The 22,144-nt window shown below is 41.7% G+C and overlaps 2 protein-coding genes across 25 annotated transcripts in view; one reads left to right on the top strand and one right to left on the bottom strand.

The window, feature by feature from the left end:
- stpg2 (sperm-tail PG-rich repeat containing 2) overlaps positions 1-7,244 on the bottom strand; it is a 715,538-nt gene extending 708,294 nt beyond the window's left edge. For 9 of the 16 annotated variants that reach the window (XR_011353872.1, XR_011353875.1, XR_011353874.1 and 6 more), the window contains exon 1: positions 6,541-7,240. Coding sequence is in view for 6 of the 16 variants with exons in the window: in XM_069925661.1 (XP_069781762.1) it covers positions 6,541-6,617 (77 nt within the window). In the remaining 10 variants the exon portion in view is untranslated. Of the gene's footprint in view, positions 1-6,540 lie in introns of all 16 variants that reach the window. The other 7 variants (XR_011353877.1, XM_069925664.1, XM_069925665.1 and 4 more) reach the window with 4 other exon arrangements.
- The window catches only part of rap1gds1 (RAP1, GTP-GDP dissociation stimulator 1), a 105,277-nt gene continuing 89,808 nt past the window's right edge, over positions 6,676-22,144 (top strand). For 2 of the 9 annotated variants that reach the window (XM_069925659.1, XM_069925650.1), the window contains exons 1-3: positions 8,665-8,873; positions 12,503-12,607; positions 19,752-19,874. In XM_069925659.1, coding sequence (XP_069781760.1) covers positions 8,696-8,873; positions 12,503-12,607; positions 19,752-19,874 — 406 coding nt within the window. In that variant the 5' untranslated portion in view covers positions 8,665-8,695. Of the gene's footprint in view, positions 7,256-8,663; positions 8,874-8,943; positions 11,325-12,502; positions 12,608-19,751; positions 19,875-22,144 lie in introns of those variants that run through there. The other 7 variants (XM_069925657.1, XM_069925651.1, XM_069925654.1 and 4 more) reach the window with 6 other exon arrangements.

Genomic DNA, 22,144 nt, shown 5'->3' with positions numbered 1-22,144 from the left:
ACACAGACTTACACGGAAAGGACTAAACCCTGCAGAGGCCAAGGTGAAAGCTATTGCAGAGGCATGTGCACCTCAGAACGCAACAGAGGTGAGGAGTTTCCTGGGATTGGTCAACTTTTGTGCAAAGTTCATTCCTAATTTCGCTACAGTGGCAGAACCACTAAGAAAACTAACCAGGAAAGGTGTACCATTTCATTTTGGATCTGAGCAGAAGAAAGCGTTCACAGCGCTGAAGCAAAGCCTGACAGATGCAAAAACTCTTGGATATTACGATCCGGCGGCATCAACCAAAGTCATAGCAGATCCCAGCCAGGTTGGTTTAGGAGCAGTGTTGGTCCAGATGCATGATGGAGGACCAAGAATCATTGCCTATGCCAGCAGATCGTTATCAGATGTGGAAAGAAGATACTCTCAGACAGAGAAAGAAGCACTCGGACTTGTATGGACCTGTGAGAGGTTCCATGCATATTTATACGGCATTGAATTTGAACTCATCACAGATCATAAGCCATTAGAGGTGATCTATGCACCTAGATCCAAACCATGTGCCAGAATAGAGAGATGGGTACTCAGACTACAACCCTACAAATATACAGTAATCCACATTGCAGGGAAAGCAAACATTGCTGATCCGCTGTCCAGATTGGTGAAGGATGGAGGTCCACAATCCAAGTCAGAATTGGGAACAGAAACAGAGAGCTTTGTACGCTTCGTAGCTATTCAGGCGACACCGAAAGCTGTGACTACGAAGGAAGTCGAGAGAGAATCCGAACGTGATTCAGAACTCAGGGAAGTAAGAGAATGCATACAGAGTGGACAATGGGACAAGTGTACTCACAAGGCTTACATTCCCATTAGAGACGAACTTTGTTGCATCGGACAGTGTGTATTGAGAGGTTGCAGATTGGTGATACCGCAAAGATTGAGACCGAAGATCGTATCCTTAGCGCATGAAGGACACCTAGGTATTGTTGGTATCAAGCAAAACCTCAGGACCAAGGTATGGTGGCCAAGTTGTGATAAAGACGCAGAGAAATTTGTTAAAACTTGTCACGGATGTCAAATCACAAGTAGGAGTAATCCGCCAGAACCGATCCGGAGTATGCAACTCCCGACAGGACCATGGATCGACGTAGTTGTTGATTTTCTTGGACCTTTACCGACGGGTGAATCAATTATGGTAGTGATAGATTACTACAGCAGATACTATGAGTACGTGGTGTTGAAGTCCACAACCACTGAAAAAACAATACAAGCGTTAGCAGAGATATTCGCAAGATATGGATTACCTGTTACATTATACTCTGACAATGGTCCACAATTCATTTCAGAGACATTTGCAGAATACATGAGTACCACAGGTATCCACCATCATAAAGTAACTCCGAAATGGCCGCAAGCCAATGGAGAAGTAGAGAGACAAAATCAATCCATTGAAAAACGATTGAGGATTGCACACGCAGAAGGACAAAATTGGCGAGAAGCATTGCTATCTTATGTGGCTGTCTATCGAGCAACGCCTCAAGCAACCACTGGAAAAAGTCCTGCAGAAGCATTTTTTGGGAGAAAAATCCGCACAAAAATGCCAGAAATAAAGGAAATCCGACACGACCAGGAGATGAGGGACCACGATGCTGAAAAGAAAGGTGCAGCAAAGCTGTACACAGATTCGAAATGTGGAGCCAAGTACTCAGACATCATGCCAGAAGATAATGTTCTAGTGAGGCATGAAACTGGTGGTAAGCTAGACACACCTTATTACCATCAACCCTATACTGTCGTATCCAGAAGTGGCAGTATGGTGACAGTCAAGTCTCCGACTGGAGTCCTGTATAAGAGAAATGTCTCAGGTGTAAAAAGGTACCAGTCCAGAGATATATCGAGCAAAGAGGTTGAAAGGCCAATACGAGATACTGAAACTGAGAAACCTGATGATGTTCCAGAGGCAGTTACCAGCACTCCTGATGAAGTGACTAGAGCGCCAGAAACACCCGAAGCCGTGGCGAGCAGTATTTCCGACGCCGAGAGTGAACCGAGAAGCGACGACAATATCACAGGCAGGCCGAAACGAAACCGGAAAGTGCCCAAACGATACGAAGACTTTGTGCCATAGTTTTAATAAGAACATTGGGACAGTATTTTAATCTTATATCATAAAGTGCATGTATGAGTGCTGTAGGAAGTAAATTTTATGTAGTTGAGTTATAGTATTACCATTAGTTACGATGTTTGTAGGTTTCCGAGGGATATTGGTAAGTGAAGGTAAAGTTTATTTCTGATTAAAGGAGGGATATCATGATAATGAATATGTATGAGATATACGGAAGTCACGTGGTATGAGGGGGAGATAAGAACACAAGCAGGAGAACAAAGGAAAACGGGAGAATAAAGACACTCAGAAGTTTACCTGATAAAACTTGTGTTTAATGTTTCATTAACTTCACATTTTGGGCCACAAATGTGACACCACTGACTCCAACAGTTATCTTGACTACACCTCTTCCCACCCCATCTCCTGTAAGAATTCTATTTCTTTCTCTTAATTCCTCCATCTTCACTGAATCTGCTCCCAGGTTGTAGCATTCCATTTCAAGACATCCGAGACCTCCTTCTTTAGTAAACAGGGCTTCTCCTCTACTGCCATTAACTCAGCCCTAATCCACATAGCTGTCCTGGCCCATTTTTCCTTCATATCTGCAACAAGAGAGTGCTCCTCATACTCACCTAGCACTGCACCACCCTCCAAATCCAACATATCATTCTCTGCAATTTCTGCCACCTATAATGTGATCCCACCACCAGACACACCTTCCCCTCCCCTCCATGCTTTCCAAAGAGATTGATTCTTCAGTGACTTACTAGTCTACTTACCCCTTCCCACCAATCACTCCCCATCCCCCACCACCCCTAGTACCTATGCCTATAACTGCAAGAAGTGCTGCACTTGCACCTAAACGTTCTCGCTTACCAGTATTCAGGGTCTCAAACAGTCCATTCAAGAGAGGCAACATTTCACCTGTGAATCTAAAGGGGTCATTTACTGCATCCAGGGCTACCAATGCAGCCTCTTCTACATCAGGTAGACTGGGAGATCATTTCCTTGAGCACCTTTGCTACGTTTGCTCCAAAAGCAAGGAACTCCCAGTGGCCAAGCACTTCAATACCATAACCTCAATGCCACACTGACGTAGTGATGCAGCTGGAGCTACTGACCCAGAGAGAGTGGGGAGCGGGGAGCGGAGACACAGTGTTTCCGTGTGGGATCTTACTGTCCAGTCTTTAAATGGTCTGTTAAAAGAGCCGATGGTGTTTTCCTTAAAATTCTGAATCCGCGGGGTCTGGGTCCAAGATGGTGGTGCTTGGCAGTGACCTCCAGCGGTTGCAGACTCCAGAACAGAAGACAGGCAAAAAGTAACAGGGAGTACACCTTTCCACTACCCCCCCCCCCCCACCAAACTGAGAAGGTGCAGTAGAGGAGACAACCCTGAGGACAGTGACCACAGTGGTGGACCTCTGAGGGCCTCACGGCTGAAAGACACACACAGGCAGGGAGCTGTTGGTGACTTGACATCAAGTAACCCACATAGATTGCGGGTTGCTGGTGGCTTGAGATCACAAGAACCAGGCATCAGATCTGGGATTCGAGACGATGCCAAGGGCAAGGAAGGCTCCTGAAGGGCCCTGGGCGCTGTGGGCTTCCTCATCGTGTCGGTGATTTAGATATGGGCATGGGTTACTGATGTCATGAACTGAACTGGACTATTGTGTGACTGCAGAGGCTGTGAGAGCACTGCAGACAAATCCACAGACGGTGGCTCTGGGGAACTCTCTTTTGCATCTCTTTCTCTGACTGTAAGGGGTGCTGGGCAATGCTAACAGAAAATCTTTGACTGCTTCAGTGGCAGACAATAGGCATATTACATTTCGGTTTTATTGCATGACAATAAAAAGTATATGATCTGACTGTCATGTACAGCCAAGATAAGGCCTCCCATAAATTGGAGGAACAACACCTCATATTTCCTCTTAGCAGTTCCAATCAGACATCATACCACCAAATAAAGTGGATTGAACCGGGCAATTTAATGGGTCCATAGCAGGTAATCTGGCAGTGTGAAAGGTCCAAACTGGACAGGGTGGGTAAAAGTCAACCGGGTTCTGCCTCTTGGTGAGGGTGGGGGGTTGTGTCAGAGCCTGGCTGAGTTAACTCGGATTTGACTTGGTACCTTGTAGATTGCAATGTGAATATGACGTGCGGCAGTCTGGTAGTTTTAATATCAGTGCAGTAATATTTCACACGTGGACAAGTGGAGCTGTCACTGAGCAGCCAATGGGTCTGTCAGCCCACGGCCAGTGGGCTGTCAGCACATACCTGTGTTTTAATTCATTTCAAGATTACTTATAATACCTAATATAATGTAAAAACTAGGTTGTTCTGCTTTACCTAGTATGATTACAGAACTTGCTTTAGTGCTCAGCCCAGTTTCCTCTCAGTTCCCAAGTTTGAACAGACTGAAGCCCACTATAGTAGATTTTCTCATGGTCTTTTATACATTACACGTGCAAGTCTTATTAAATTGTGTGCATTTTTTCCCACTCTCTTTTATACCTTGTGTGCTTATGTGCTTTATTCCCACTATGATTTTACTGCCCTGTGAATATGTAATTCGGGACATCACCACTGGAGGTTGGGCCCTTTAGATTCAAGATAGCCACATGAACCTGTGTGAATGGCTTACCAGGTACTGCAACTCGGGTTGTTTCCTTGCCTTTTTGGAGGATTGGCAGTGTGAAAAGGGAATATGAACCTCCCCATTTTCTCTTTTCCTCATCCCTGTCTCCTCTCCTCTAATAGAAACATAGAAGATAGGAGCAGGAGTAGGTCATTCGACCCTTCGAGCCTGCTCCGCCATTCAACGAGATCATGGCTGATCTTAAAGTTCAGTACCCCGTCCCCGCTTTCTCTCCGTAACCTTTCATACCCTTATACTGAAGAAATATATCTAATTCCCTCTTAAATATATTTAATGAATCTGCCTCTACTGCCCTCTGTGGCAATGAATTCCAGATTCACCACCCTCTGGGTCAAGAAATTCCTCCTCATCTCGGTCCTAAATGGTTTGCCTATTATCCTCAAACCATGGCCCCGGGTTCTGGATTTTCCCATCATTGGAAACATCCCATCTGCATCCATTCTGTCCAGTCCTGCCAGAATTTTATATGTCTCTATGAGATCCCCTCTCAATCTTCTAAACTCCAGGGAGTACAATCCCAATTTGCGCAATCTTTCCTCATAAGTCATTCCTGCCATTCCAGGTATCAGTCTGGTGAATCGCCTCTGCACTCCTTCCATTGCAAGAACATCCTTCCTTAGATCAGGTGACCAAAACTGCACACAATACTCCAGGTGGGGTCTCACCAAGGCCCTGTACAGCTGCAGTAAGGTATCCTTGTTCCTATACTCAAACCCTCTTGATATGAAAGCCAACATACCATTTGCCTTTTTAACCGCGCCTGCTGTACCTGCATGTTCGCCTTCAGAGACTGGTGTACAAGTACCCCTAGGTCTCTCTGCACTTCCCCATCTCTTAATCTATTGCCATTCAAATAGTAATCTGCCCTCCGGTTTGTATTACCAAAGTGGATAACCTCACATTTATCCATATTGTAGTGCATTTGGCATGTATCTGCCCAGTCCCTCAATTTATCCAAATCACACTGGAGCTTCCTGACCCCCTCTTCCATGCACACAACCCCTCCTAGCTTAGTGTCATCTGCAAATTTGGAGATATTACATTCAGTCCCCTCATCCAGATCATTAATGTAAATTGTGAATAGCTGGGGTCCCAGTACAGATCCCTGTGGCACCCTACTGGTCACCGCCTGCCACTCAGAAAACGAGCTATTTATCCCAACTCTCTGTCTTCTACCTGCCAGCCAGTTCTCAATCCACATCAATACTTTGCCCCCAATCCCATGAGCCTTGATTTTGGAAGCCAGTCGTTTATGCGGGACCTTATCGAAGGCCTTTTGGAAGTCCAGGTACACCACATCCACTGGCTCTCCCCCATCTATTTTACCTGTCACCATCTCAAAGAATTCCAATAGATTTGTCAAGCACGATTTACCTTTTGTAAATCCATGTTGATTCTGTCCGATCCCTTCTCTGCTAGTCATATGCTCCGCTATTACATCCTTAATAATGGATTCCATCCTTTTGCCCACTACTGATGTAAGGCTCACCGGCCTATAATTCCCCGCTTTTTCTCTAACCCCCTTTTAAAATTTCCCACCCCTTCTAACTCTGCCCTCTCCCGTAATCACTTCTCATCTTTCTCTTCTTCTCCTTCCCACCTGTAATCAACTTACCCGTTAACTGGTGTTCCCCCTCTCCCCCCCCCCTTTTTATTCAGACGTCTGCCTGATTTTTGACACTCCTTCAGATCAGAGGGGCTGCAACCCGGAACGTCCACTACCTTTTGCTTCTATGGATGCCATGTGACTGCACTGGAACCCGGAATCTGCAGATTTTTTGTTTACCTCTTGGACAAGGACTGTGTGAATAATTGACTGCCGAAGTAGCCAATCAGGGACGCAGCGGCGTGTCGACGTTCCATTCAGCAGCCAATCGGTGATCTCTTCAGGGGAGGGACTACTCAGTCTTTTTAAAGAGCAAAATGGGAAGGCAGTGAGGAAGGTGACAAGGACAACCAATGGGAGGCAGGACACCTTGCATCCCGCCTCCGTCTGCTCAATTGGTGCATATCGACGTGATGAACGTACATGTTCACCAAAGGGAGGCATGTCAAGGTCGGCCAGGCTCCAATCGCCGCGAAAACGGGCGGGGCGGTTGATGCGCGCAACCTCGGAGGTGATGAAGAGCTAACGGCTGTGGCGGCTGCTCAGGAGCATCGACGAGGGAGGAGAGAGCAGAGCAGAGCAGCAATCGGCAACAGTACCTCCGCACCGACGGCTTGCCAGAGCTTCGGCTGCCACTAGGGTGTTTGAGGCCCGCCTCAGTCCCGGGTTGTACCCCCTTGCTGGGCAGCAGGAGGGTTAAAAGGCCGGAATTTCTTCACGATCCCCCATCTCGATTTGGAGCCGCACCCTCGGCGTGCTTCTCCTCAGACCGTGGGAGGGTCGGATCCGTCAGGCTCAACCGCCCCCCCGCCCCAAACCTCCTGAGGCGGGGGCGGGGTAACGGTCCCGACCGTCCGTGGGGTCTCGAGCCCAGCCCCGCGCCGGCACGTCATGGGTAAGTTCCGCGCGCCGGGGGTGCGCACGGCCTTGTGGGGAGGGTGGGGTGGAGATAGTGCGCATGTCTTCCCCAGGGTGGAGGCAGAAAGAAGATCGATCGTACTTTGGGGAGGAGAAGGAGGAGGTGGTGGAAAGGAGGAAGAGAGGAAAGCTTTTGCAGGTCTCATCTGTGCTGCATTAACTTTCAATGGCTATCTGACCCTGCTGCCTCCACCCTGATGTTGGCAGATTGCTCTGAAATTGGTCGTCTGTGAACTGCATCTCTCCTTAACGAACAAATCCAGTCTCTGCGGACAGCCAAATGCATGCCTCGATTTGTTCTGTTTCCTCCTCGTCTGCAGCTGTCAGTTCCTTTTACACCGTGTGTATGCAAAGAGGAATTCGTGTAGTCGTGTCTTACTCCTGAGAATTAAATTTGACCATTGACCGTGTTCGGTTCTCTGTCTTGTTGGAGGCATTTAAAAATAGCTTTTAACAATTCATGTTGCACATGGGCGAGCCCAGTGGAATCCTGTACTCTTTTTTATTTCAAGAGAGGATAGTGCTCAGTTGCCAGAACCCACAATAAAATGATTGAATTTTGAAGAGATTTTTTTCTAAAACTTGGTTGCCACTTGGGGATATGGAAATAAAATGTGTAAATGTGTTGAGCAAGTTATTGGGTGCTGATGAGTGGTGTTACAGTAATACAAGTGACTGAACTGAAACTACTTTGTCAGTTCAGTGATTAATCTCAGTGATTAAGAATAGCTTTGATTACCCCATGCAATTTTTGTCATTGCAGAAAATGAACCATTAGCAATGAATGATCTCCTTTAGAACTGGGGTGTCTTTTAGTATGTTTCTTTTTGATAAATAGAACTTCATCTTGCAATTGTTATCTTTGATAGGGAAGCCATGCCCTGTGTTTCTTCAGTACCTATAAAATTAAGGTTGATCTGCATCAGATTATTGAATATTTTGGTATTTTTAAATATCTGGAATTGTGAATATGATTTAAGAAAGTCTAACTGTCATTCCCTATCATTTTTAAATTTAAAGATGTAATGACCATCCTTCCAATGCCAAAAACGTTTTTTTATTAATTCAAGGAAGTTGAAAATCAGTGTGAAAAACTGAAAACCAGCATCTGAAATATTTTAAATGACTCCATTGTCTAGGATATCTGCACAATTTCACAAAAACACTGGTAAATTCAGAGCTCCTCATCTTGCATGGAATACAAGACCAATATTTTGTTCATTTAAATAACTACTGCCATGGACTTGAGCATAACTACGCACAAAGGTGGAGCTTAGTGGGCAATAGACAGTCTGTGGTGGTGTGAGCAGCATGAGCTCAGTCACCTGGTGCATTGTGACCTCATAATTGCTGCCCAGGGAGCGCGCTGGAAGGGATGCTGGAGTCCAAGAGAAACCTCTGATGATGCCATTTCCCCATGGCTGCCCTGCCACATGGCAATACAAGCAGGCCAGTTTGTCATGAGGATGTGCGCCGCCACACAACCCCCCCCCCCCCAGAAACGGCTACGAGTCCTGTCGCTTTGGCGGCCAGCCCTGGTGCTTGGGCACAGCCATCTGCATCAGCTGTGATAAGTCCAGATGGGCCGCCTTCAGGTGGTCCACCGTAAAAAGTTCCTCTCTTTCTCTCTCCCCCCCCCCCCCCCCACAACGTCCAGGATGAAAGTTCTGCCAGACCGGTGCAAGATTTTGTATGGCTCTTCTTACGGTTGCTGTAGCGGTGGTGCACCTTGTGGTCCTCTCCACATGAAAATGAACTGGGCTGAGTCGAGCTCTTTGGGGAGATGAAACAAGGTTGGGGGAGGTTGGGAGACAAGTTGCCTGCGTAGGTCCGCCCCCAGGTTTTTGTCGGTGGCCGTGGTGTCAGGGTCTGGGCTGGAAAACTCACCCAGCAGGGAAAGCGGTGCACCATAGACCATCTCTGCTGCTGAAGCCTGCAGGTCTTTCTTGGGTGCCGTCCTAATCCCAAGGAGGACCCAGGGTAGCTCGTCTGCCCAGTCTGGTCCAGAGAGCCTGACCATAAGCAATGCCTTCAGGTGCCTGTGGAACCTCTCCACCAATCTGTTGGACAGCAGGTGGTGTGGTGGAGCTTGACCCCCCCAGGAGCTTCGCCATCTGAGTCCACAGGGCAGACGTGAACTGTGCCCCTTTGTCGCTAGTGATGTGCACCGGGACTCCAAAACGCCACGAGTCCACATTTTTGTTTGAAAATACTTCATCAGGAAAGCTGCACTGAGATGAATCAGACAAGCTGGGATATAATTTAAATGTTATAAAAAGCAAGAATAAACGAGCAGCCATCCACTATGATGCCCACAATGAGTTGTAATGTGCTTTTAGATTAATCCATTCTCTTATACAGGAAATTGTATGGCAGGTAGTGCAGATGAAATTTCATTTGTACAGAAAATTATTGCACTTTGCCAATTAAATAGCCTTTCATCATAAAGTTGGATGATTTTAAATTTATTACAATAAGAACAGTTTCTAAGCTGTTAATTGTTGAATTTAATTATGATACTTATTTTGAGTGCTATTGTACTACCAGTAAATAGAAATTCTGCCTGGCCCACAGGAAAAAAATACTCAGGGTTGTATGTAATGTGTGTGTATTGTGACAATAAATTTAAATTTTTGATATTCCCTGCCTTTCCATTCACTGCAAGAAAAATTGATTTGGCTTCTGCAGATTCTTGTGCTCTGATATAAAACATAGCAATAAATTAGAGTGATGGGGTTAGAAAGGGAGAGGGGAAATAATTGAGGAAGATTAATAGTGGGATCACTAACCTCAAATTTGGCCAGTACCAGTTTTAAGGTAAATTGAGTTTGGGGCTGAGATGTTGTTTTCCTATGTGCATTATATTCTGTTTTATCTGGTGCATCATTTGCAGGGATGGTAGAGAATGTGGAACAATGCTTGAGGTTTTTTTCACAGCTGGCAAGATCTGACACTTTGATATTCCAGCCAATTATGCTACCAACCAGTTTAAGTCCCTTTGGGTAACATTTTGGATTTTAGCTTGTTCTACATTTCTGTAAATATTCCAGCTATATTTTTATCTCTGTTGCAGAGAAGATTCCATATTGACCATAAGTAGCAAACATAAAAATCATTAGTCACAATGGGAAAATATTTAAAGGAAAGCAAATTTTATAATAAACAAAAATCTTTTCCATCTGTTTGGTTGAATTCTGTTTGGGTATTTTACAGGCAGACTTGTTAGTCTGTTGATTTTTGTGTCCTTTTATAAAAATGGAGAAAGGTAAAAATATTTTATAGTTGTGAGAATTTGAAGTTGGCGTAATTATTGGTAAAGGGAAATTTTTATTTCTAATGACTCTTCAACAATTTTATACTTGTTGTTCAGTCCCATACCATTCATTATGGAGGTTTAGATGGATAATGCTATAAATTCAGCCTACTGGGTTTCTTGGGAATATTTTAGGATATTTATTGTATGTAGGCAGAACAATTGATGCATAAAGCAATTTGGTAAATTGGGGAAGGCAGTGCATCATTAACTTTTCATAGTACAATGTCTTGTGGCAGGGTTTGAAAGAAAGTTGTTTAACATATTTAAATCTATGTTCCTCTAAAGAATTTTGGAGCATCTTCAGTTACAAAACTCTGGATGTTCCCACCGTCACGATGTGGCTATCAGTCTTTTGCTAGTGTATTAGTGCTAGATTATGGGAATAGTATAGGTATGTGACCATTAATGAATAATCATGCTTCCATTATTTATGGGGAAATAACTTTCTAAAGCTTGATACAGTTGAATTCTATTTTTAAGCACTATCTCAATACATTTCTGGTTTTCCATTGATATCCAGGTTTTTGTGTTCCATTATGCCTGAGGATTGCTCTGTCTTCTCTTTGACACTCAACTTTGTCTTGTCTCTAAACCCAAACAGGGAAGTTGAGAGGAAATTCAAATGAGCTGTAAAATTATTGACCAAAGTGTAAATCTCCTTTAAGGTACCCAGAAGTAGAAATTTTGTGTGGCCTACAGGAAAAATAATCTCGGGGTTGTATGATGTCATGTATGTACTCAGACCAAAGCCCTCCAATATTTAATATTAGACCCGGTTGTTTGTGTATGGGGGAGTGGGGGTGTGGTGGAAACAGGGCAAATAGTTGATATGTACCTCAAATTTGTACATCTCCTGGCACTCCAAAACATTTCATATTTGTCCAACCTTGTAGCTAATGCACTTCAATCTAGACAACTTCCTGGTCAATCTCTTCTGTACCCTTGCCAAAGCCTCCACATCCTTCCTGTAATGTGGCAGTCAGAGATACACACAATACTTCAAATGTGGCTTTGCCCAAGTTTTGTACAGCTGCAAAATAACTTCCCAACTTTCGTGCTTGTTGCCCTAACTGATGAAGACAAGCACGCCATATTCTTTCCTTACTTCTTCCTCTTGTGTTGCCTCTTTCAGAGAGCTACAGACTTTCATCCCAAACTCCCCAACATCACTGTTCAAAAGAATGCTGCCAATATTTACAACAAACTTTTGCCCTCAAAATGCATCATATCTCAGTTTGCATTACACTCTGTTTAGTTTTTGTTTTGCTAACTGATTTGTATCCATCTATATCATTTGACTAGTTATCCACAGCTCAGCCAATTTTTATATAGTCTGTAAACTTACTAATCAGGTCACCTTGTTTTGAAATAGAGCCCCCCCCCTCCCCCACACCATACTAATCCTTGTTGATCTCTGGTAATAGACCTCCAGTCAGCAAAAATACCCCTTCATTATCCTGTCTTGTATGTCTGTCTATTTTGGATCCATTTTACTGACTCATCATGGATAATTCTCTAGATTTGCTCAAGTATTTTGTGGACAGCATCCACTAGCCTAATTCATTCTTTGTTTAATATGCTTCTCAACCACGAGTCTCTTGTGCCAATATTTCTCCCTTAGTCCTTTTTTTAAATCTCCAAAATGGTACAAACAAATGTTTGGATTGACAAATGTTAGGATGGAGACAGCAGAGAAATTTAAACTAATCAGTACCATTCCATTTGCTTAATCCTTGATATGGTATGTATTGTATGGAACATTGGATTGTGCTTAATGTTGTCTGTAGTGAAATAAATGTACTTGTATAATGTAATGTTTAAGTAGTTAAAATTTGTCTACGCACAGTCAAACTTTCATCTTTGATTTTTTTTCCCCCCATCAACCCTGCCCCCCCCCCCAAAAAAAAGATAACCTAAATGATGCACTGCAAAAATTGAAGCTAACTGCTGATGGTACATCAGATAGCATAGAGGGATGCCTGGACTGCCTTCTCCAAGCTTTGGCTCAAAACAGTAAGTGTACTTTTTCACTAAATACTGTAATTGCATGGTTTTAAAAAGTTACCAGTTCCAGCTACTCAAAAGTTGAAGGATTTTACTGTGGCTTAACTGAGTTTGCAGTTGCATTTTTTGTTTGTTTTAATGCTGTCTATAATTTATTGGAAGTTGCTTAGCTATGGTTCAGTGTGGTTCAGTTTCCCCTGCAGGGAAAATGGTTCACATTCCAATTGAAAACAGCATTAGCAAAGCCCTTGAACCAGTTCTTCTGCCAGTACTTTTTTGCTAGATTCTTCAAATTCTGTAAATTAACAAAAATTACTGCAATTTCAATGCCCAGGTTTCTAATGCAGTGCAATTTTTAAATAATCACATTGAGATGCTGCCATTAACTGAAGTTTACATTTTGCTTCTGTCATGAGAATCTACATTGAGCAGTCAGTTACTTAGGAAGAACAGACAAGCTAAAAGGCCATTTGAACCTTCAAACCTGCCTATACAGTCTGGCTGGACCATGCTTAAATACTACTGCTTACAATTTTTTTTTACATCAATTATATCTTACACCAGAGAAATTTAATAGATTGAAATCTGATTTATCAGATCAATGTTTTGGGTGTGGTAAAGATCTGGGATCTCTTGTACATTCAACACGGTTTTTTCCTAATGTGAGACCTTTTGGGTGACGATAGATAACTCCACTAACTTGTTCCAAAAAGTTTTCCCATAAATCCTGATTTTTATTAGGAAATATTGGGTTCAAATCCTAAATTAAAATTTGTTAAAATGACATTAGCGGTAGCAAGAAAATGTATTGCAATTACTTGGAAATCAGATACATCTTTAAGTATGCCAAGGTGGCATGCTGAAATTCAAAGTTGTAGTCCTTGAGAAAAAAATTACTCATAATTTAGGAATTAAATATTCTACATTTTTACAAATTTGCCACCCTGCAGAATTTTCCTCTTATGTTTATGTTCGAACAGATGCACAACATCTCTCTGCAATCCAATTTTTTTTAATTTTCTCTTTTCTTTTTATTTTGTACATTTAAAGTTTTATTTTACTTTTTTCAATCTGTATTTTTTTTGGGGGAAGGGTGGGTGGGAGGGAGGGGTTGTGAGGTAGGATGAAAACCATGTATGTAATCAATTTGGTTTTTTAATATCTATTATAATTGTAGTTACTGCATCAATGGAAAATTAAATAAAATATTTTTTTAATTTAAAAAAAAAAGACCTCCATGGCTGCAGGAATTTGGAAAAAAAAACACAGCTAGTTGCTTTAATAGGCTGTTTTAACTCTGAACAAGCCTTCATCCTTGGGCCGGATAGTAGGATTCCGCAGAGCAGCACTGTCTCTCCTGATCCGTACTAATGCTAGTGCTGCCATTACAGCAGTGTCACCATTTTTTTTTTAAAGATCTTGGATTTTTTTTTGTTTGAAAGAAATGATAACTTTGGATCTCCAATTTTGTATTTTGAGCTGTTGTATTTCATGGACCTTGCTGCTTTGCAGTCTTTTTTTTAAACTTGCTATGTTCATCAGCCTTTTTCTGCAGGACTTTGCAGTTATTTTCCAACATTTAATTGCCTAATTCATATTAAACACAATAGTATTGGATAGATATTTGTGTACACTGTTCTATTTCTATCTTGAATTTTTAGTTTTGAAATTGAACTCTCACATAGGTAATACTGATGTTAATTTGTGCAGTGGGACAATACTTAAATTATAAATGTGCTCAAATTATATTATGGTGTGCATGGGTATTAAATTGAGGCTTGTAAATCAGGCTTTGCAGTATCGCTACTCCAGGAATTGTATCTGCAACTTCAGATACTAATTTCATGTCTGCAGTGTCATGGTTTTTAAAGCAAAATTTTGATTTTTCAGACTAATTCAAAAAAATCTGACATGAGGCTTCTCTGAGACCTGTAAAGGGTGATGCACAAAAATAACTGCATGGGAAAAGTGTCCCCAAATTGAACATTGGCTCTTAAATTTTGATTGGAATAAGAAATCAGTTAGAAATACCATTGCAATTTTTTTTTTGATTAATTGTTCCAAGCAGCAGTTCAATGTTGCATCGAAGCAAGAGTCTAGAATCTCAAGATCAGGGGTTGAACCTACAATTAGCAATTTTGTGAATATTATTAACAGTATAATTACACTTTGATGCAAAACATTAGATGTATGGTATTTTCAGATAGCTGTTTTTTAAAAAAAATCTTTGGTATTTTATTTTGAAACCCTTAACTTGTAATTCCTCTAATAGTGAATGTTATGGGGTACTGTAATCTCCACAGAAAACATTGCTAATATTCTTCAGGAATATTTATTACAGCCTTTTGTTGAGAAAGACAAATGCTGCAAGCTTCCTTCCATCAACAAACATCATCAAGCAAACTGTTATTTCTTCATCAATGGATGAACATTCCATCTTTTCCTACCCATTTGCAGTGTCGGGAATCCCAAACCTGCAACTTCACATCAGGGATTTGGCTCAACAGATCATTGTGCATGGAATTATTAGCAACATTACATCTCATGAGTGAATACAAATATATATGGCTAAGTTTTTGAACACTTTTCATTATCACTTGGAAAAGCTATTCATAAGGATTTACCAAAGCAGGAAGCTTTCATAATATTGCACTAGCCAATTTCTGCATCATAATGTTTCCATCAAAGCTTCAGTTTTGTTTGCTTGAATTTGATACAAAAAGCCAAACTAACTGCCTTTAGGCAAAATTTTTAAAACTTCTAGCCCATTCAGTTGACATTAATATATAAACATGCAAGTGGGCTATTTTTTTGCCACTATTTCTCAATTTTATTATCTATGTGGGGAATACACTGGGTCGTATGTGACAGTAATACAAGATGAATATTTTGCTGGTTAATAATAAGTGTAGATTAAGTATTTATAACTCAAAGGTGGCAGCATTGTCCTTTGGTGATTCAAATGCAAATTTCCCAAATCCTGCTCTTTGGGTTAAATTATCAAGAACTGCGAGGTTTTTATTCCCTTAAATTAAACAAGGTTCGGGGGAAATTAGGCAAATATAATTTGTCTTTAACATACTAATTCTAAATTAGTGACAGTTCTGATATCCATGGACAATAAAATATGAAACACATTTAGTAATTATGGAGTGGATACAGATAATAAATAATCCAAACTTAATCATTTTTTTATAGCTGACTATTGGACGGGGTGCCCTGCTCAAACCATTGGCAAATATTGGCCAAAGTGCATAACACTAGTCACAAATTATCTCAACCTGGTTAAAGTGCTGAGCCAGGCTCACCTTGTAAAGCTAAATTTAATAAAAATACAAATGTCTCACATTTTATAGTAGCATGGTAAGACTGATGTTCTTTAGGATAATGGCTGTGGTTTTGAGTTTGCTGCTCCCTTCTGTCCTTGGGCTATTGCTCAGAGCTCCTGTGCAGAAATGGTGTCTTCTTGACTGCATGCCTCCACTTTGCCAATTTTTGTTGCTCTGCCTATGCCATCCAGAGTTGGTGCACTAAGCCTTTTCTGGTCATGGAGACAAAGGCTTTGCATGATGTGGATGAGGCAGAGGGTTTAATTGAGAAAAGGAATGCTATGGAGAGCAGCTGTAGCAGCAAAAATAGCCCATCCTGGCCAACACATTGCCAATTCTGCAGAGCTTGGTTATCTAGGCTCCCAAAGAGAAAATGCATGTTTATTAAATTTGTAAATGATATTCACTATAAAACATGATGTTTGTATTAGTCCCCATGCAGTGCATTCAAAGATGTATGGTCTTTCAGCTTTGGCAAGTTTGTGTGATTTCTTCAAGGCAGTCCTCAGTCTGCAGGGCTAACTTGGAGGTTCATGTCTGCCATCTTAATTCTCCTTCCCATTCTCACTCTGACCTATTTGTGTGGTCACCTGGTTATAACCACATACAATTGTATTATTTCCAAGTTTTCTGATGACCAACTACCCAGGAATGACGAGAGGCTTCATTAATTTTTTTTAAAGGGAAACTGCATGATAAGTGATGTATACTATATGGAAAATTAAGGTTTTCCACTTGAGTCGTAAAAGTGAGGAATGTTTATATTTACAGATATCTGGGTGCCCTTTGACATGTTAAGGTAAACAAAACCAAAAGAGGAATAGTTTGGGTGAATGCACAGTGCTTTGCTCAGAATAGGGGAATGAGCAACCAAGTTTCAGATGGGGGGGGGGGGGGGGAGAGAGAGATTTAACAGGAACCTGGGATGGGGAGAAACTTTTTTTTACACATAGGATGGTGAGTGAATGGAGTGGGCTGCAGAGGAGGTGGTTGAAGCAGGTACTATTACAAAGATTAGGAAAAAAAATTAATTGATACAGGCGGGGGGTGGGACATTCTGGTCGAACAGGAAAATTTGGGTTGAAGGGCCTGTTTTCATGTTCTAAGACCATGACTTTCACTAAAAGTTGATGTTTACCACAGCTAAAAATGTCCCACTTCAATGATTAAAGAAGATCTTGGTGGGAGCACAACTAGAGTATGGTATACAAGTGTGGTCTCCTTCCCAAAAGAAAGATACACATGCAATTAAGGGAATGCAATGAAGATTTACTAGATTGATATCTGGGATGGCAGGATTTTCAGTTGAGTGATTGAATAGATTAGATCTTCATTCTCTAGACTTTAGAAGAGTGGGAGTGATCACAGTGAAACATTACATTTTTAGTGGGCTCTACAGAACTGGTGCAGATTGAATTTTCCTCAGCTAAATCTGAAGCTAGGTCAAAATAAGAAGAAATCATTTAAGACTGAAATTAGAAATTTCTTCTGAATCACTAAGCTTGGAAGTTTAATCTTTGATTGCATTCAAAGCGGATGAAATCATTAGTGGTTATGAAAGGTAGTAGGAATATGACTGAAAATTTGTTTGAGGTAGATTAGCTATGATCTTGCTGAATGGTCTACTCTTGTTATTTATTGTTCTTGCATGGTGCCAATAAAAATTGGAAAGAAGCTCATTTGCCCATCAAACTGTAATCCTCTGTGATTCTAGTTTACAGCTGCATGTAGCAGACACAGAGTAAACATGATTCAAGCCCACATGCATACAGAAATGAAGATGAATAATAAATTCTTGAAGTGTAATTTGTTAATTTTATCCTTTATTCCTTTCTGTAATGGTGTTTTCTGACTACACAAGTATATAGTTTAAAGCTTGAAGTTTCAACTGAAATTAAAATTGTATTATGCTGCAATGAGACTCATAGTTTAAAAGGGTTTATTTTATTCAAAAAGCAAGAGGAAACAAAAAGGGTTAATATTCAAGAAAATCCTAAGCATCCAGTAAATAATCATTTTTTAAACTGATCAGTCAAGGAGATTTTGTGGAGTGCATTGGTTCAATGGAAGTACTATCACAAGTGATAGAATGATTAAAGGGTGATCCTTTTCTGGACCAAAAATTAAACTTGATAGTGTTTTAAATTTGGAAATCAATAAACAGTTTTTGGGATTATTATAGAGTCATCTATCAGACTTCTGTGCACTTTTATGTGAATCCCTTCATTTTGTTTGAGGCTTGGCTGTTCAACAGAATTTCTCAAGAGTTTCTTAGTATTCCACTTTTGTTTTAATAGTCTTCCCTACCTTTGTTCCCTTGTTTTCATGCTGTCACTTAGTTAAATGCCATCTTTTATTCTATGAACTGATAGGATCTTATTTCCCATTTCTGCCTCTCCCTTGTTTACCTGAATAGTCTCATCTCTTACATTTTCAGTTCATCTGTGATTCTGCTTTCCTATTATTTTGTGCATATCAGTTTGTCTATTAACCCAAGTCCCTAACATCTAATTTAAATTTCTCTGTGTATAATATCAGCAGGATCTAGGACTCTGTCCTTCTTCAACTAGAGGCCTTACTTCCTCATTGACAATCCCCAATCAATGCTAATTGGCAGCATCACCTCCACACTGACCGTCAACACAGGCTGCATGCATAGTCCTCCTACTCTCAATTTTGGCTGTAGCTTGATCTACATATTTATAGATGACACCAATGCTGTTGGCCAAATTACTGGAAATGATGAGTCAGAATGAAGGTTGAGAATGGATGGGCTAGAGCAGTAATGCTCTCAATATCACCAAGACCAAGGAGCATGTTGTTCCTTTTAGGAAGGAGAAACTGAAGGGCCAGAAACCTGTCCACTTTGATGGACTGGGGTAGAGAGGGTTAGTTCCTGGAAGTCCATTTTTTGGAAGACCTCTCATGGTGCCAGCGCATTAAGGCCACTATGAAGAAGGCACACTACCAGCTCTACTTTCTAAAGAATCTGATGAGAATTGGCATGTTGTCAAATATCATGCTTCTACAAGTGCACTGCGGAAAGTATACTGTCTGGGTGTCTCACAACCTGGTATGGGGATGTGATGTGCCCAGGGTCATAAAAGGTAACAACCATAGCCAGGGGGTTCTCATTTCCCATCCATTGAATGCATCTACGTAAGACATTCCCACAAGTAGGCATCCACCATCACGAAGTATCCCCAATATTCCCTTGTCTCAACTTCTTACAGCTACCTTTGGGCAGAAGGTACAGAACCCTGAAGACCAGCACTTCCAGGTTCAAGAATAGTTTCTACTAGCAGCTATCAGACTCTTGAACCTTCCCTTTTAACCCTATTCAGGGACTCTGCACTATTGCTCTTTTTTTTGCACTAGGATAACTGAATATTTTATATTTATTTGTATTGTCTCCTTTTGATTCAATTAAATATACTATTGTAGTTTTTAATTTTTTAACAGAATACCTGTTCACCTGGAACATAAGAATTTTGGAACATTATATAATATAAATAACAATAAGCTTTATTATGATTATACATGTATATCTATCTCTAACCATCTCCAGGATTTAATTTTCAATTATTTTGCCCCAATACCAAACTTTTTCCATTATTGCCTGTTGTCTCTTCAGACATTTATATCCTACTATGGAGTTCTTATATGTTTACCTTTTGAACCTGCTTTCCCAACAGGTTTATTTAAACACATAGAATATATAATCCTTCCAATTCATTATTTGCCTTGGATATAAATGCATAAAGCATGTTTACATTTCCTGGATGTAATTGAATGTTAACTTATAACTGGAATCTTTGTTGCAGATGCAGAAACCAGTGTAAAGCTGCAGGAGAGTGGCATTCTTCAAGTTTTCTCACGTCTACTGTCTCCACATTGTTCCTGTGCAGCAAAAGTAGCAAACATTATTGCAGAAGTAGCCAAAAATGGTGAGGTCTTCCACACAAACTTGCTCTGCTGGAACATCTTCAGTTTCATTGCACCATCTCTCAATGTTTTATTTTGTCCGGAGCAACAGCCTTTTATGTACAATAAATGTTTATTGCTTTTCCTCAATATTTCAGAAATTAATATTCAATTTGTGTATTGTAACTAAATCAGTTGTAAAGATTTGCAATTAAAATTATGATAACCTGTAATTTTTAAATCAAGCAGTCTTTAAATCGTGTGAGACAAAGTCTGTAGATGCTGAGTCAATTACATTACACAAATGTGCTAGAGAATCTCAGCAGGTCATGCAGAATCTATAGAAAGTTAAAGGTAGCAAAGGTTTCAGGCCTAGGTGCTTCATCAGCTATACAGACAGGCACCTGAATAATAAGGTGGGGAGAGGAGAGAAGAGGAAGGGTTGGAGCACAGGCCAGCAGGTAACAGGTCATGGGTGGATGCAGTTGAGAAGGCAGAAAAGAAGGGGAGAGGATAGCTCTCTGATAGGAGATTTACAATAATGATTCCTGGAATGAAGGGATTGGAATGTAAAGAATGTTTAACAGCTCTTGGACTGTATTCCTTGAAGTTCAGAAGAAGGAGGGGGACTTCATAGAAGCATTTCAAATGTTGAAAGGCCTGGACAGAGTAGATGTGGCAAAGTTGTTTCCCTTGGTGAGAGAGTCTAGGAGAAGAGGGCACAACTTCAGGATTGAAGGGCGCCCATTTAAAATAGACGCGGAGGAATTTCTTTAGTCAGAGTGTGGAATCTCTGGAATTTGCAAAGATGCCTGTGTGTATTTGTTTAACACGCTGCTCTCCATTGCAAGCAAAATCTTCGCTATGATTCTCCTAAATAGAATAATATCTAGTGTCGCCAAAAATGTTCTCCCAGAATCACAGTGCGGCTTTCGCGCAAACAGAGGAACTACTGACATGGTCTTTGCCCTCAGACAGCTCCAAGAAAAGTGCAGAGAACAAAACAAAGGACTCTACATCACCTTTGTTGACCTCACCAAAGCCTTCGACACCATGAGTAGGAAATAGCAAATACTAGAGTTCCTCGGATGCCCCCCAAAGTTCCTCAACATGGTTATCCAACTGCACGAAAACCAACAAGGTCGGGTCAGATACAGCAATGAGCTCTCTGAACCCTTCTTCATTAACAATGGCGTGAAGCAAGGCTGTGTTCTCGCACCAACCCTCTTTTCAATCTTCTTCAGCATGATGCTGAAACAAGCCATGAAAGACCTCAACAATGAAGACGCTGTTTACATCCGGTACTGCACGGATGGCAGTCTCTTCAATCTGAGGCACCTGCAAGCTCACACCAAGACACAAGAGCAACTTGTCCGTGAACTACTCTTTGCGTCTTGTGGAAACTGCCAAAATGTTTGGCCTGGAAGTCAGCCTGAAGAAAACGGAGGTCCTCCATCAGCCAGCTCCCCACCATGACTACCAGCCCCCCCTCATCTCCATCGGGCACACAAAACTCAAAACGGTCAACCAGTTTACATATCTCGGCTGCACCATTTCATCGGATGCAAGGATCGACAACGAGATAGACAACAGACTCGCCAAGGCAAATAGTGCCTTTGGAAGACTACACAAAAGAGTCTGGAAAAACGACCAACTGAAAAACCTCACAAAGATTAGCGTATACAGAGCCATTGTCATACCCACACTCCTGTTCGGCTCCGAATCATGGGTCCTTTACTGGCATCACCTACGGCTCCTAGAACGCTTCCACCAGCGTTGTCTCCGCTCCATCCTCAACATTCATTGGAGCAACTTCATCTCCAACATCAAAGTACTCGAGATGGCAGAGGCCGACAGCATCAAATCCACGCTGCTGAGGATCCAACTGCGCTGGGTAGGTCACGTCTCCAGAATGGAGGACGATCGCCTTCCCTAGATCGTGTTATATGGTGAGCTCTCCACTGGCCACTGACACAGAGGTGCACCAAAGAAGAGGTACAAGGACTGCCTAAAGAAAGCTCTTGGTGCCTGCCACATTGACCATCGCCAGTGGGCTGATATCGCCTCAAACCGTGCATCGTGCGCCTCACAGTTCGGCGGGCAGCAACCTCCTTTGAAGAAGACCGCAGAGCCCACCTCACTGTCAAAAGACAAAGGAGGAAAAACCCAACACCCAACCCCAACCAACCAATTTTCCCTTGCAAACGCAACCGTGTCTGCCTGTCCCGCATCGGACTTGTCAGCCACAAACGAGCCTGCAGCTGACGTGGACATTACCCCTCCATAAATCTTC

This window comes from Narcine bancroftii, chromosome 3, assembly GCF_036971445.1.
Source record: "Narcine bancroftii isolate sNarBan1 chromosome 3, sNarBan1.hap1, whole genome shotgun sequence".
Taxonomy (NCBI): Eukaryota; Metazoa; Chordata; class Chondrichthyes; order Torpediniformes; family Narcinidae; genus Narcine; species Narcine bancroftii.
This window is presented reverse-complemented; position numbering and strand designations above follow the sequence as displayed.